Source organism: Ustilaginoidea virens, chromosome 1 (assembly GCF_000687475.1).
Source record: "Ustilaginoidea virens chromosome 1, complete sequence".
Classification (NCBI taxonomy): Eukaryota; Fungi; Ascomycota; class Sordariomycetes; order Hypocreales; family Clavicipitaceae; genus Ustilaginoidea; species Ustilaginoidea virens.
In genome coordinates, this window is record NC_057316.1 from 4,576,680 (window position 1) to 4,591,290 (window position 14,611).

Consider the following 14,611-nt stretch of genomic DNA (forward strand, 5'->3'; position numbering starts at 1 on the left):
GCGCCTTCATCTAGACTTTTTTCCAATGGGGGTTGTCTTTGATGGTCTTTAATCGAGCTTGGTCCATGGCTACAAAATCCGCCTGTGGGAGGGAATGTATTGATTTCGATACCGAGTATGCCATGCATTTAGGTACTTGTGATGCCGTGCATGGTAGTGTAGATGGAAGAGATTAGAAACTGCCTATGGGGTAATGTACTGATGTCAAGTATATTCGGTACTTGTGATGCCGCGCATGGTAGTGTAGATGATAACGTTTACCCAGAAACAGCCTGGGAAGGGAGAAGGAGCATCTTGAATCTGATATGCCAAACAGGGCCAGAAGTGGATGCCCCAATCTGCCCAATCTGCCCAATCTGAGTGCCTAGCAGGGCATCAGATGTTCATCCCTCTCGCGAGTACGTCCCCAAGCCGAGGCTTCTTTCCGTTCTTTCCGTTCTTTCCGTTCTTTCCGTTCTTTCCCTGTGTTGGTACGCCTCAAGTACGGTAGTTCCTGAGCCGACGTCACCCATACGCTTGGATGCGAATACGAACCGCAAAGGCGGTGAGGCGATGCAGATCCAGCGCCCCACTTTGCATTGCCCCGGCGAATTCCCGTCTCGCTCCTCCCACCTCGTCGTCCTTCTCTCGAGTCCAACGCTCCGCTCCGTCCGCTACAACGGCAAGCAACTCGGGCCCCAACGCCTGCAAACAGCGTCCCGGCGACACCTCGACGCCGCCCCGTCCCCCCGTCGCCATGGCTCGCCCAGGCGGAGCCGGCGCGCCGCCAACCCCCAACGGCGATGCGCCCCCCGCGCCCCCCGCGCCCGCCCGCGTCGGCCCTCACCCCGGCTTCATCTCCAGCTCCAACCAGTACAGCTCCGAGATCAAGATCCGGCGCATGCTCAAGGACAACGGGTGCGACCCCGCCCGCGAGGACACCCACCGCCTCCAGGGCGTGCAGCTGATTGACAACGTGCGCGAGCAGCTGCAGCTGTACGGGCCTTCCCTCCCCCCTCTCCTCCCTCTCCTCCCCCCTTGGCTCCGACGGCCGCCCCGAACGCCCGACCCCCGACGCTGACCCCGACGCTGACTTGAGACTTGATCCCAGACCGGTGCGCACGTTCGACACCGCCTGCACGTACTACCACAAGTTCCGGCTCAACTTCCGCGACGCCGAGTACAACTACCAGGACGCGGCCCTGGCCTCCCTCTTTGTCGCCTGCAAGGTGGAAGACACGATCAAGAAGTCAAGAGACGTGCTGGCCGCGTCGTACCTGGTCAAGAACCCGGACAAGACCATCGCTCCGGATGACAAGGTAAAACCCCCCCCCGCCCCCCCCAAACGCCGGGCTCCGCACCCCGCTGACGCGCTGGCGAAACAGATCTTTGAAGCCCCCGGCAAAATCATCATCGGGCTCGAGCGCCTCATCCTCGAGACCATCGGCTTCGACTTCCGCACGCGCTACCCGCAGAAGCTGCTCGCCAAGGTGGTCCGCCGCGTGCTGGGCAAGTCGTCGGCCAACTCGCGCGACTTCTTCGCCACCGCGTACGCCATGTGCGTCGACATGTACAAGACGTTTGTGCCCATCAAGCGCACCACGCTCAGCATGGCCATGGCGGTGGCGGAGCTGACGGCCCGCCTGCGCGGCGAGCACCTGGAGCGCGTGCGCGAGTTCGCCTCGTCGCGCAGGCAGCACAGCCGCGACGCCGTCATGGAGACCATGCTGGACCTGCTGGACCTGTACGTGCAGCACCCGCGGGCCACCAAGCTGGGCGCGCGGTTCGACCTCAACGCCTTCATCGACGTCAAGATCCGCCTCAACCAGGACCTGGACCGCACCGCCAAGCCGCGCTACCTGCACCACTGCCACCGGTGCGAGGTCGAGGACCCGCACCCGCTGTCGTCGGCCACCGCCTCGGCCACCGACCCGACCACGCAGTCGAACCCGTGGCCGGCCGACGCGTCCATCCGCAGGACGGCCAGGGGCCAGGACGGCACCATGCGCTTCGTCTTTGACCCCGAGGCCGCCATGGACGAGCAGCACACCGTGAGCAAGTTCTTCAGGGACGAGTACGAGGAGTACGAGGTCGAGGTCGAGGAGCCGGTGCCGCCGCCGGATAGGGACAGGGATAGGGAGAGGGAGAGGGAGAGGGAGAGGGAGAGGGAGAGGGAGAGGGAGAGGGAGAGGGAGAGGGAGAGGGAGAGGGAGAGGGAGAGGGAGAGGGAGAGGGAGAGGGAGAGGGAGAGGGAGAGGGAGAGGGATAGGGACAGGGACAGGGACAGAGACAGGGACAAGGAGAGGGATGCGGACGATGGCGGGAGCGCCAGCCACGGGAGGAGCCGCGCCGGGGGGTATGCCGGGGGGTATCGGGACCGCGGCGATCCTAGAAGGGGTGTTCCGTATGGGGGGTACCGCGCGGATAGGTACAGGAGGGGGAGGATCCATTGACGGGTCCAAGGTAGACATATATATATATCAATGGCATGGCTTGTCCGGCGACGTTTGGCCCATGACGCTTGTCCAATGCTGAGAAATACAGGAGAAAGTCGTGCCAATGTACTCCCCCCCCCCCCCCCCTTCCGCCAGTCCGTCCCCATCACTTGCTTCCCCAGTCCTCGCCACGGGGCCCGCTGGACCTCACCCCCTTGATATCGGCATCCCCATTCGCCGCGTTCCGCTCTACGCTCTTGACACTGCTCGCCCGGCTGACGTCCTCGCTCGCCTCCGACTGCACCCGCAGCCCCAGGTCCCTCTCGTCCTTGCCGCTCTCCGCGCCCACGCCCTTCCAATTCGCCGGCTCGGCCTGCGCGACAGGCTGGCCCTCGGCCGGCTCGTCAACCTCCTCCCCCCGGTCGCCCGCGTCCACCGCCCTCCACACCACCGCCATCCGGTCCAGCGCCCTGGACCCCTTCCTGCTCGAGCCCTTGATGCCGTCCATGGCGTCCCAGTCGATGCTGAACACGCCGTTGGCGTCCGCGTTGCCGTGCCGCTCCGGGCCGCTGCCCTCGAAGAAGGCGTTGAACCAAACGTGCGCCACGGCCGACACCATGGTCAGGCTGAGGCTCTTGTGCGTCCGGTTGCGCCGCTCCACGGAGATGTTGACGTCGCTGTGGGGGAGGCGCACCGGCTTCAAGGGCCTGAAGATGACGGCCAGGCCGCCCGGCTCGGCGTGATCCGACGGGCCCGGGCTCTTCTCGGGCCGCCCGGGTCCGGGTCCCGTCTTCTCCGCGCTGCTCGTCTTGGACCTGGCCTTGTCGATGCCGTTTCCCACGCCCGCGGATACTTTCTGCAGGATGAGGCCTGGTCCTCTCCTCGCGAGCGACTGGTGCTTCTTGTCGTCGGGGCTTTCGGGGCTTGGCCCCGGCGACGCAGCGGCCGGCCGCGAAGCGGGAGCTTGGGACCCCCGCGGCGGTGGCGGGTTCGCCGCGTCGGCAAAGTCGGCGCCCTCCGGGGCCTTGCTGCCGCCGCCTGCCGCCGTGTATCCCGCCAGGTCCCAGAGCATGTCGCCTAGGCTCGCGTCCGCGGGCGCGCCGGGCTCGACCACGAGCCTCTCCCGCTTGGAGAACGTGTGATAGACGTGGATCTTCTTGCCGTCTTGCACGAAGCCCTCCACGTCGACTTTGACGCCGTTTCGCAGGCCCCACGCGTGAATCTCGACAATCTCAATCGGTCTGTCTAGGTACTTCTTGCCGTGCCTGGTCCAGCGGTCGACGTAGCTCACCCATCTGAGCTGGGAGGGGATGGAAACGCCGGCGCCAAACTGGGGACGCATGCGACGGGCTGTGAAGCGCTGCAGGGCGTCCTCGGCGGTCCAGCCTTGCTCGGAGATGAGGTAGCTTGTGGCCATGGTGCCCGAGCGGCCTTTTCCCGCCTTGCAATGGACGACGACGACTCGTTTGGGGTTTCTCTTGCTCTGCCTTGGCGGGGGGTCTGCGTCTGGCGCGCCTGCAGGACGACCATTTTGCTGCTGCTGCTGCTGCTGCTGCTGCTGCTGCTGTTGCTGAGGGTGCTGTTTGGCCGACGTGGGCGCAGAGTCGTCGAGAGGGCCGCCGTGCAGCCAGTTTCTCATGCTCGCCATAATCATGGGCACCAGGCGAAACGGCGGCGGGTGGTGATCCGGCCAGGGATAGTGGCGGACTCTGCCGTAGACAGCTTCGTCGGGGTACCCCGTCCCCTCGGCGCGAAACTCCCATATGGCCCAGTCGTCGCCGTGCTTGGAGTCGAGAAAGGCGACCAGCCGGTCCAGCGGGTTCCGATACGCCAGCTGGGGGTATGTCTGCGAGGGGCCAGACCTTTTGGGGACCAAAGTCACTTTGTCAGAACCGGCAGAGCCAAACACACAAACACGAAGCGTGCACCCATCTCGGTGCCCTTGAAGCCGAGCCTTCTTTTTTCCTCGGCAAATGAGGAGCGAAGGCACCGCACCGCTCGGGGGGGGGATGGGGGACATGCAGTACCTACGTCGCTATGATGAAATCCGTGACGTAGCAAAGATCGAGCCCTGCCTCGGGATGCCTAGCTCTCGGCCCGGCTACAATCTGTCGCAGCAAAGAGGCCATGGCCAAGGATACCAGGCCTGTCTTAACTTGGGCTTGTTGCAGGGTGATGTGAGGAGGAGCGGACAGGCCTTTGGAAACAAGTCGTCGAGGCAAGAAGGGGAAGACGGAGCAGACAGGCCTTTGGACACTAGTTGTCGCAGGCAAAGAAGTGAAAGACAGAGCAGACAAGGTTCCGGATAGAAGTCGTCGCGGGCAAAGAAGTGCAAGACGGAGCAGACAAGCCTCCGGATAGAAGTCGTCGCGGGCAAGAAGGGAAACAAGTCGTCGCAAGGCACAAACAAGGACAGGGTCAGCAGGTCGCCAGGTCAGCAGGTCGCCAGGTCGCCAGGTCGCCAGGTCGCCAGGTCGCCAGGTCGCCAGGTCGCCAGGTCGCCAGGTCGCCAAGGGTCGGGCACAGTCGAGGTGCGACAGTCGACTCGCCCACTGCAAGTCTGAAAGGGCCGCTTGACGGATGACGACATAAGCCGCACAAACAAACAACCCAGCTGGCGCCTTGGCCCTTTGATGGGGCGCCGGGGGCACAGGGGAACGCAGCGACGGCCGACCAGAACTCTTCCACGTGCAGAACCGAGTTACAGACGGCAACAGCAGAGGTCAATATCAATCAATGGTGTTTGTTGTATCCGGGGAGCAGCCAGGCTTCAGGCAACGATCAAATCGATGACGAGGATTCTTCCGTCCTCCGGTGCAACCAGACAACATCAGTGCTGCAAGCCAGCGACGACGTCATCACCCCGAGTTTTCCAGCTGTAACCAGCCGCGTCACTTGCAAGCTTACGTAATGCCGGATACAAGTCGCCACACTGCGCGCACTACCTCTAACCTCGCGGTACCTGGTACCTGGTACGCAGTACATACCAGACGTTCTCGTCTCAAGTGGCACGTCGCATCACATTACGCCACTTCTCGTCACATCCTGTCGTCTTGGCACCAGAACACAGTCTCCCCTTTTCAACTCGCAATAACTGTTCATACTTTGTAATGATAATCACAAAACCCTCTGCTTTGTATTTTCCGCCGCAGTCCTCTCATATCTATCCCCCCCCCCCCCCCCCCCCCCATTTCACATTGCTCCTGCGCAAACGTCGTACAGTTTCCACAGACGCCATTCGCTACTGACCCAACTTTTAAACGCAAGCTTCATCGTCAGCGGTCAAACACCACCGCACGCAAAATTCATACTGATTATCGCTCCTGTTGAAAAAAGAAAGGGGAAAATGAGCCACAGCAAGCACCTTCATCATGGCGATTCCGCGGCCGCAATTCCATCCGAGGCCAGTCAATCTTGTTGTTTTACTGGATCCTCAACCTCTTCATCGTATGGGTGGGCCAAAACAAGATCGGCCGGAGCCCAAATAGTGGGGACGATGTGAGCAGAGTCGAGACTCCCGAGATTAGAAGCCGTTACGAGGTCTTCTTGGCAGGAGAAGGCCCGGCAGCGCCTTTGCCAAGGTCGGTAGCGTCGTGAAACTGTTGGCCGGCATTTTTGATAGTCTCCCAGATCTGGCGGGCGACAGGAGGGGTTCCCTGGGCACCGACAAGAGAGTCGACTCGAGCTCCCAGCTGTGACATGGAGTTCTTAACGTGAGTGCTCTGGGAGTATCGAGCTCGGAGAAAGCCGGTGTACAGACCGAGAAGAATCCAGGAGCGACGTTGGAACAGAATGGCCGAGAGCAGGATGCGGAACCAGAGGAGAATCTCCAGACCCGAGACGATGGACATGGAAGCGTCGTAGTACTCCTTGACAAAAGCACCGATCCTGTCGGCAATCGGGTTGCTGACCCGCTGGGGGGAAGCACCATCTGCCGGGGGTGGAGGAGGCTGGAGGACTGGAATCAAATTGGCACGAGTATATGTCGCCACGTGGAAGATGGAGTAGACGCAGTAGGGAAGCAGCGCAAGAGGATACTGGGGAGAGAGGAGCCAAACGAGGGCCATGACTGGGGGGAGGATTTAGTTAGTACGAGAGATGAATTGTGAGCAAGAGATGAGCAGCACGGCGACGCGCGGTGGTGTCCAAAGTCCATGCCTGCTGTACACGCGCAATGGTCTCGGGTGGAATCATCAGACATACGCAGGTACTGCATATTCTCGTCAGAGAGCAGGCCAACAACACCCCCAGGCATCTTGTTGCCCGTCTTGGCACGAGCCCGTTGGGTCTTGTAGACAACGATACCGTACGTAACGGCGGCGGCGAGGAAGGACGTGCGGTAGGAGAACTTGGCCACGCCGCTATAGTAGTTGATGCGCATCCAGGAGAAGGCGTATCGGACAGTGGTCAGGATGAGCGTCATGTGCCTGGCAGCAAGAGTATGTCAGCCGTTTGTTTCAAGGCGGATGCGGCCCTACCAAAGCCACGCACGGCCCAGGCGAGACCACGAAGCTACGCAAGGCTTCGCCAGCCATCGTCAGGCTCAGCGCGGCCCCTTTGCCCACAGCCGGGGTACTTGCACTGCCGCTTGCAGGATTCTCGAGGCAAAGCTTGGGGGGGGGGGGGGGAGGGGGGCCGCGGCTACGTCCACGTCGTCCCCCGCATGTCTGAAAAGGTAGACCCGGGAAAGTTTTGACGGAATTTGACGTACCCGATAAACCATGCAACTACGGTTTTTTTTTTGGGTCAGCCGGACTCTGAAAGGGTTGGTGCCAGTCGTGCGTGGCAGCGGCTAGCTGCCACACAAAACACACGAGAATGCGGTCTGGACAAAAAAAACATACATTGCAGCGTCTTGGCCAGTTGCAGAAGCCTCTCTTGCAGAGGCATGCTCGCGTTGGGCGGAGGAGCCATTGCGGGAGCTGAGGTCCTGACGGCTGGCGGTGTCGGGCGTGGTGATGGGGATGATGTTTGGGGAGCGGGTTGTGGGAGAGAGTGAGGAAGAAGGCTGATTGATGGTGGAGGCGAGCCAAAGATTGGACCAAGTTGCAGAGGTGGCAGGTGGTGAGGTAAGTTGAGTTCTGTTCGAGGCCAAGGTGGATGTGGTTAGCGGTTTGGGGCGGGCACTGGGGGTGTTGGTCCGTGACCCCCAGCTGGTTTGGGGGGCTGGGTGCATGTTCTGGTGGGCTTGCGGGCGGGCAGCGGGCGGGCAGCGGGCGGGCAGCAGGCTGGGATTGACGTGCCCCCAGCTCCATCAGAGGGACAGGCTGGTTGGTGTCTACATGTGGTCGGTCTGGTGGTGGGAAGTCCTGGCCTGAGAAGAAGCTTACAGCATGCCAACAGGTATGTATTGACGCCGACGGGACGACGGTACGAGGCGCTAGAAGACGATTGCAGCAGCCGGACCACCCCGCAGCCTGCACCGACGCAGCACGTACTAGGTACATACCTACGCTGAAAGGCGGTCACGGTCCACCTCGGCGGGCCCGCTTGTGCCGAGCCGATGCTTTGGGCATGGGTGGTGAAGAACAAACTTGCTGCATGGAGGAGCCACGGGGGTTGCTTCGACGTGAATTGCCGCGGCAGGCGGAGCCCACACGTCGCGTCAATCTTTGGCTTAACTGCTTCATGTTGCTCGGTGATTTTTTTTTTTCGCCCCGGCGCTCCAGCGCCTCCGCGAGTCCTCGTACCTGCGGACTTGCGGTCGCGCGCCCTCGGCTTTCTCGTCGCAGCCAACGGCGGCTGCTGGCTGCACGTCCAGCCACTGGACGTCTAGTGGCGCGGACAGCCCGGCCGGTGGACCACCCAGAGTCATGGCGCTTAGCTGTCTCGCGGAGCCATTTGGAGGCATGTACCGGGTACCTAGGCACGCGTCCGCATGTACATGTGCTTGTGCATGCGAGCTGGCGTCGCGTTGCTTGGTTGGTTCTGTTGGCATTGACATTTGGTTCTTTCGTTGATTCACTCCGGCTTTTCAACGTTCTTTGTGTAGTTGTCGTTGCGGTACGGAGTCGATCCATTTAAACCAAATGCATAGTCTTGCAGCATGGGCTCAATCCCGTCTCCCGATACAGCAAAACACCCTGTGTCATCTGTCATCACAGCCGTCGTCGACGTATCGCCACCATCGAAAACCTCGTCACATTGAGGCCTGCCGTGATGCACCCAAATGGCCCCTGGGCTCGTCCAGCGCAATCAGCATGAACGCCTACCCCGAACTTTTCCTGCTGGTCCCAATGCCCGGCATCCATCCGAGTTGCATGGCCCGTTATTTCTTGTTTTTATTATTTTTTTTTATTATTTTTTTTTCTATTTTTCCCCCCCTTCAAGAAGAAGTAGGCATATCCCGGGGGCAAAATGCGTCTATTTTAAAACCCCCCCCCCAACTCTAGTTAGCCCATATCCTGAGCGTCATGTCTACACTGCCCGTCGCAATGACGCATCTAATCTGCGCATCGCCCGTCTCGGCCGGTCCGATGCTCCTTTTCAACGCGCTCTCGTTTTCTGCCCCTTGCTCCGGCGTGCCCTTGCCACCTCCGTTGACGGCCCCGCCGGCGTCTTTTTGTATTCCCGGAGCCCACCTCAGGCATGTTACAAAGTGGCTGTGAGCTTCGTCCAGCACCTTGACGCATTTGCCCTCTTGGGCCAGGTCCCAGCATCGTATGGTCCTGTCGTCTGCGCACGAGACAAGGTACTTGCCCCCGGGGTGGAAGACGAGCGAGGATACCCAGTTGTCGTGCCCGACGAGGGCCTTGAAGCAGATGCCTCTGCCGTCCCAAAGTCTAATGGTCTTGTCTCGGGAGCCCGTCGCCAGGAACTCGGCGGAGCTGCTGGCCGTCGGCGGCTTCTTCAAGCCTGCCATGCGGGCAAGGTGCGCGTACGCGGCGGGTGGCGCGAAGGCGCAGCAGCCGACGGCGTTTTCGTGCCCAATCAGCGTGACTTTGGTTTCGGGGCTGGGCACGGAAATGTCCCACAGCCGCGCGGTATGGTCGCTCCCGGCGGACAGGACGAAGCGGCCGTCGAGCGACGGGCAGACGTCTCGCACCCAGTCGACGTGGCCCCTCAGAGCCTTGAGGCAGTAGCCCGTTGTCGTGTCCCAGATCCTCAGCGTCTTGTCCGCACTCGCGCTGACCAGCAGGTTCGCCGACGCCGACGATTGGTAAGATCCCCCCGCGCCCGACGACACGAAGCGTACCGCGCTGACGCTGTGGTCGTGGCCGGACAGGGTTCGGATGTTCTTGTACTGGTCCGAGGGATCCCAGAGCTTTATGGTCAGGTCCGAGCTGCATGATGCCAGCAGCGTGGCGCCCCGGGGCCCGCCGTAGTCGAGGCTCTTTACGGCGCGGGTGTGGCCTTTGATGGTTTGCTCGAGCTCGCCCAGTTCCCAGTCCCAGACCTTGATGGTGCAGTCGTCGGATCCGGAGGCAATCGAGGAGAATTTCGGGTGGAAGGCGATGCAGTTGATCATTTCCCGGTGCGACTCGAGCGTGTGTCTGGGGGGTTTTCTCGGCAGCCACGTGGCGGGATCCTGGTTGCGCTTGGAAAGGGAGCTGGGTGTTGCGTTGTCGAGTTCGGACTGGAGCGAGGCATTTCTCGACTCGAGGTCCATGATCTAGGGGTTACACCGTGGTCAGCCAGCCGCAAGGTGTAGGAAGCAAGTATATTGTTCTCGTCGAGGCACCCGTATGCCATGCCTTTTTCTGCAGCCGCACGATGCTGGTCCATTTCTTCTCCAGCAGCGTCTCGTACTTTTTCTCCGTGGCGGCATCATATACGTCTTGGCCGAGGCCGGCTTCTTGGCGAAGGGCAGCAGCTGAGTTGGGTAGATTGTTGGCAGAAAGGTAGGCAATTATGGATTTGTGCCTGACGTTTTTGCAACGACGTCCTCAAGAATCAGCAGGTCTCCAGTCTCTTTTATATTTTTTTTTTATTTTTTTTTCCCTCTCCGCATCGAGGTATTTTTTGAATGCAGTCTTTTGTTTTCCTCCTTTTATTTTTCCTTTTTATTCTCCTTTTTTTTTAATTTTTTTTTCTTTGAGCATTTCCCCTCTGATGCGGCCACGTTGACTCGTCGGAAGACTCACAGCTCTTCGGCCTGCCGCGTGGGTAATGTGCGACTCATTGCAGCTGGTGCGCAAGTACGGAAATCCTAAACGGATGGGCTGGGACGGCCGCAGCCATCAAACCGAGTGCAAATGTCGCTTCGAAGAGTGTCGCTCGCTGCCGGGGATCGTGATGGGCCGACGTGAGCAAGAGGCGGTCGGAGAGCATGCGAGGGGAGGAGTGTGGGGAAGCAAAGGCAGGCAAGCCAGCTGCAGGATAGGGATAGCGTCAAGTTCTGCCCGTCGAGAATCGTGTGGCGAGCCGCGCGGGCCGACTGGCGCAAGTCTGTGATTTCTAGGAGACGGCACGGGCAGAGTCCAAGTAATAGGACGTAGGTAGGTAGGAACGTAGGTATTAGGCTCGGAGGTTGGCTTGGGAGACTGGACGGCCTGTGTGAAGTGTGAAGCAAGCTTCAATGTTGTTGACTGGTTGGTCGCTTCCAGTCTGTGTGGGGCCGCCAGCTCACGTCAATCTCTTCTCGAGCAACTTCGTCTCGAGCAACCACAATAGACATTTCCCATTTCGCTGCCTCCCCCCCCCCCAACGCATGACTGTTCATTTGCCTCGTGTTCTTTTTCCAAACATGTCGTGTTTGGCTCAGTTGACGAAGTGACGAAGTGACGAAGTCGACCACGAGTTCCTGCCGCCGCGAAAGACCTGTCGTCGGCTCGAATAACCAAACCCCCTTGATGCTTGATGGCGGCTGTCCCCTCGAATCGTTCTTGATAATGTAAACGTGTCAACTCTGCCCTTGACTGGAGTGAGGGGAGGGACCGTTGATGTTGCGCATTCCCAATCGCCAAGTTGGCACGTCATGTCCCTCTACGATTTTGGAGCTCGATTTCTGATCAATTTTTGATCAATTTTTGATCAACTGTTGAGCTAGAGACCAACCAAATGGCTGACAAACCTGAATCACCAACTCCAAGTCCCTCTGCAGCCAGAAGAGGCTCTACCCGGTTGTCGTGTTGAACCGCATGACACGACTCAGCTTGTCTGCGTGAGGAGCTGTCGCTTCTACTGCAAGAAACGAATGAACATCGCACCCGGCATCATTGGCCTGGACGCTCTGTGGCACTTGAGCTCGTAATATCAGCTGCGAGTCGAGTCGGAGACTGTGCAGCTTCTACAAGATACTACATCAGGAGAAGCCATCATTGCCATCATCGGCACGCCCCCCAGCGCAAAAGCTTTGTCGCGAGGCTGGCAGCTCACATTGCCGCGTTTTGCTCTCAACTGCCATCCATTGGACGTCTGGTATCACTCACGACATTCATTCCCATCCATTCCCGCCGTGCATTGCCCCGGCGGTCTTTCTTCGACGTCTCGGCCTTACGTGCTTTGGCCTCGGATACCTTACTTGCCACCAGAGTTTGGGATGCGGGAGCTTGGATGACCCTTCCACACCTGCCAAGGTGCTACTATTGGAACGGGAGTGTTCCCAGTCCGCCGGTTCTGGGAGCCGACGCTCTAGCTTCCGCCAAAAGCAGCGCGTGGTTAATGCAAATGTCCCACGGGAGTACAAGACTTTGCGCGAAGCCGTCCAACCTTGTACCCGGATTCTCGCCAACTCAAGTCGTTTGCCCCATCAAAATGAACTTCAAAGCATGCCCTGCTTCAAGGACGTTCGCTACTTTATTCTGTTCCGTCGCAGGGAAAGCAAGGTTCGTGTGTTGAACGAACCTATACTTTTTGACCAGGGCCAAGTACTCCGGGCAATACTCCGGGCAGCACTACCGGCAATCCCTCCATTGCACATGATAACGCAATGGCCATGACCCGTATACTCGGGCAACTGCTGAGCATCTGCCGAGCACGGTGCCATTTTCCGCGAGAAGAGGCTCATGCTTTCCGGGCCGCATTGTCCACAGCCTCCAGGCGGCGGCTGACCCTGCCTGTTATTGGTGCCTCTGTACAGATTCTCGGACCCTCTGGCGAGTTGTGCCACGGCGCTAAAGAACCTCAGTTCGCCATCCGTGGCCGACCTAAGAGAGAGTTTTGGCTTTAGGACGAGCCGCTCCCACTGGAGGTTGGGGAGACGGACAAAAGCCCCGTGAAGTGCACGGAAAAGTGTCATGTCCATATTGCTGGTTCCGGGACAAGAACGAAAAGGGAAAAGCCTAGCGCCCAGGGGAGTGTTGGAGGGTTCAGCTTCCATGTGCTTCATCTCGTTTTCTCAAGTGAGGCTCGGCAAACCGCTGAGCCGCGCCAATGATGCCTACCCCCGTGAGGTCCCCGGTACGCGATGAAGGAGCGCCTGCGCCGGCGTTTCTTGCGCGCCATGTCTCCGCATTGTTGAAGGGTGGAAGGAGGGTACAGGTCAACCGACCTGTGTCCCCCCCTTGTCATCCGACCCCCCCATAATAACTTAACTGACCTGACCATTGCTATGGGCTATACTCTTAATATAATTGGTTTATTAGGGAATAGTGGGTCAGGTCACTTTATATAGAAAACTATATAGAGAAGTACTTTCTCTAATATTTGACTAGGTTCTTAAATAAGGGTACCTAGTAAAAGAAATTAAAGAAGTTACTTTCCTTAGAAAATATAGAGAGAAGTACTTTCTCTGCTATTTTATTAGGTTCTTACGTAAGGGTACCTAGTAAAAATATTAAAGAAGTCACTTTATATGTCAAATGTTTTCGCCTGCTAAGATAATGCAGTATGCGAAGGATAAAGGCAGTGGAATGGTAAAATCGCAGTAAGGTAAAGTAACGGCACAGATAAGATACAAGACTAAGGCGTAGGGACAATCTGATGTGCATTAATTCTGCATACTTGCTTGCATGCATACATCCATACATTCCTTCCCACTATTTGGGTAGGAATATCTAGGGATTTAAATACATAATATTCCAACATAGAACATCCCTAGTGAAATCAATCTGACGTAAATATCCTGACCATACTGTGATATCATAGATATGTGGCGAAATGTGCATTTGTAGTGCATCGAGATTTGCGACGATAAAGTAGTGTGATCAATTTGTGATGTATTATACATTTGCGCGTAAGGGAATGTGTGTAAGTATTGGGTACTCAACTTTACTAGCAGCCGCCATATAAATATAAGTACTGAATACTTAATACTTTTTTCAATCTGATGATGCGGCGATGCGTAAGAATTGTCGGCGATTAATATCCAAAAATAATAAAATAAAATAACAAATAATTTCATTCTGACATTATATAGAAAATAATATAGGAAAGTACTTTTTCTACTATTTTTTAGGATCTATAGTGGGGGTACCTAGTAAAAGAAGTTAAAGAAGTCACTTTCTATAGAAATATATATATAAAGGTACCTCTTTTTCTATACCTAGTACCTAGGTACTAGGTACTTAGTAGAAATATAAGAAGTCACTTTATATAGAAAAATATATATAAAAGTACTTACTCTATGTATAGTACCTAAGGACCTAGGTATCTACCTAATAAAAGAAAGGAGGTCACTTTCTATAGAAAAGTCTATATAAAGGTACTTTATCTACTTTTAATATTAGGTTCTTAGGTAGGGATACCTAGTAAAAACATAAGGGAAGTCACTTACTATAGAAAAGTATATATAAAGATACTTATAGTCTAGTGGCTACTATAGATTAAAGGATCTACTACTATTTATTAGCGTATCTGTCGGAATCGCTGTCGCAAGGTGCCCAATTGGGCACATTGCGACGGATGTGCCGCGCACACCCGTTGCGCACGATGTGGCCACTTTGGCCACTTTTGCCCCTTTGCCCCTGTGCCCCTGAGCCCGGTAGGGCACGCGGGCAGTCCGGCCCGACCGCGCCGATACACGTGACTACAGCACGCACAAAAAGGCTATATCGTGTAATTACTCTTTTGCTTCCTTTCTTTCCTCTTAGTTAGTCAGTCATAATCAAAGAAGTAATCATACCTTTAACCGGTGACCTCACGGTATATAATACCACGCGCGCGACCCTACGTATAACTGGGTACCCTAAGTTTATATCAACACTGATCAATAGTGATAGACACCACTCATAGGATTATATCCCGCAAAAAATAGTATATTATAGATTAGCAAGATTACTCTCGAAGAGACGATTTCTATTGCAAATCGTGCTAAT

General features: G+C 57.0%; 4 protein-coding genes across 4 annotated transcripts; 1 reads left to right on the top strand and 3 right to left on the bottom strand.

The window, feature by feature from the left end:
* Nucleotides 1–736: 736 nt before the first annotated feature.
* UV8b_01043 (uncharacterized protein) lies at nt 737–2,432 on the top strand (the record flags this gene model as incomplete). The annotated part of the gene is made up of 3 exons (XM_043138541.1): nt 737–975; nt 1,091–1,298; nt 1,365–2,432. The coding sequence occupies 3 exons, from the start codon at nt 737–739 to the stop codon at nt 2,430–2,432; spliced, it is 1,515 nt and encodes a 504-aa protein (XP_042994475.1).
* Nucleotides 2,433–2,580: 148 nt separating this feature from the next.
* Nucleotides 2,581–4,543, bottom strand: UV8b_01044 (uncharacterized protein; the record flags this gene model as incomplete). Its single annotated transcript, XM_043138542.1, has 2 exons — nt 2,581–4,276; nt 4,446–4,543. The coding sequence occupies 2 exons, from the start codon at nt 4,541–4,543 to the stop codon at nt 2,581–2,583; spliced, it is 1,794 nt and encodes a 597-aa protein (XP_042994476.1).
* Nucleotides 4,544–5,947: 1,404 nt separating this feature from the next.
* UV8b_01045 (uncharacterized protein) lies at nt 5,948–7,328 on the bottom strand (the record flags this gene model as incomplete). Its single annotated transcript, XM_043138543.1, has 4 exons — nt 5,948–6,483; nt 6,618–6,841; nt 7,126–7,141; nt 7,259–7,328. 4 exons carry the CDS (start codon nt 7,326–7,328, stop codon nt 5,948–5,950), a joined length of 846 nt encoding a protein of 281 aa, XP_042994477.1.
* Nucleotides 7,329–8,802: 1,474 nt separating this feature from the next.
* UV8b_01046 (uncharacterized protein) lies at nt 8,803–10,536 on the bottom strand (the record flags this gene model as incomplete). The annotated part of the gene is made up of 3 exons (XM_043138544.1): nt 8,803–10,026; nt 10,109–10,277; nt 10,499–10,536. The coding sequence occupies 3 exons, from the start codon at nt 10,534–10,536 to the stop codon at nt 8,803–8,805; spliced, it is 1,431 nt and encodes a 476-aa protein (XP_042994478.1).
* Nucleotides 10,537–14,611: the final 4,075 nt, after the last annotated feature.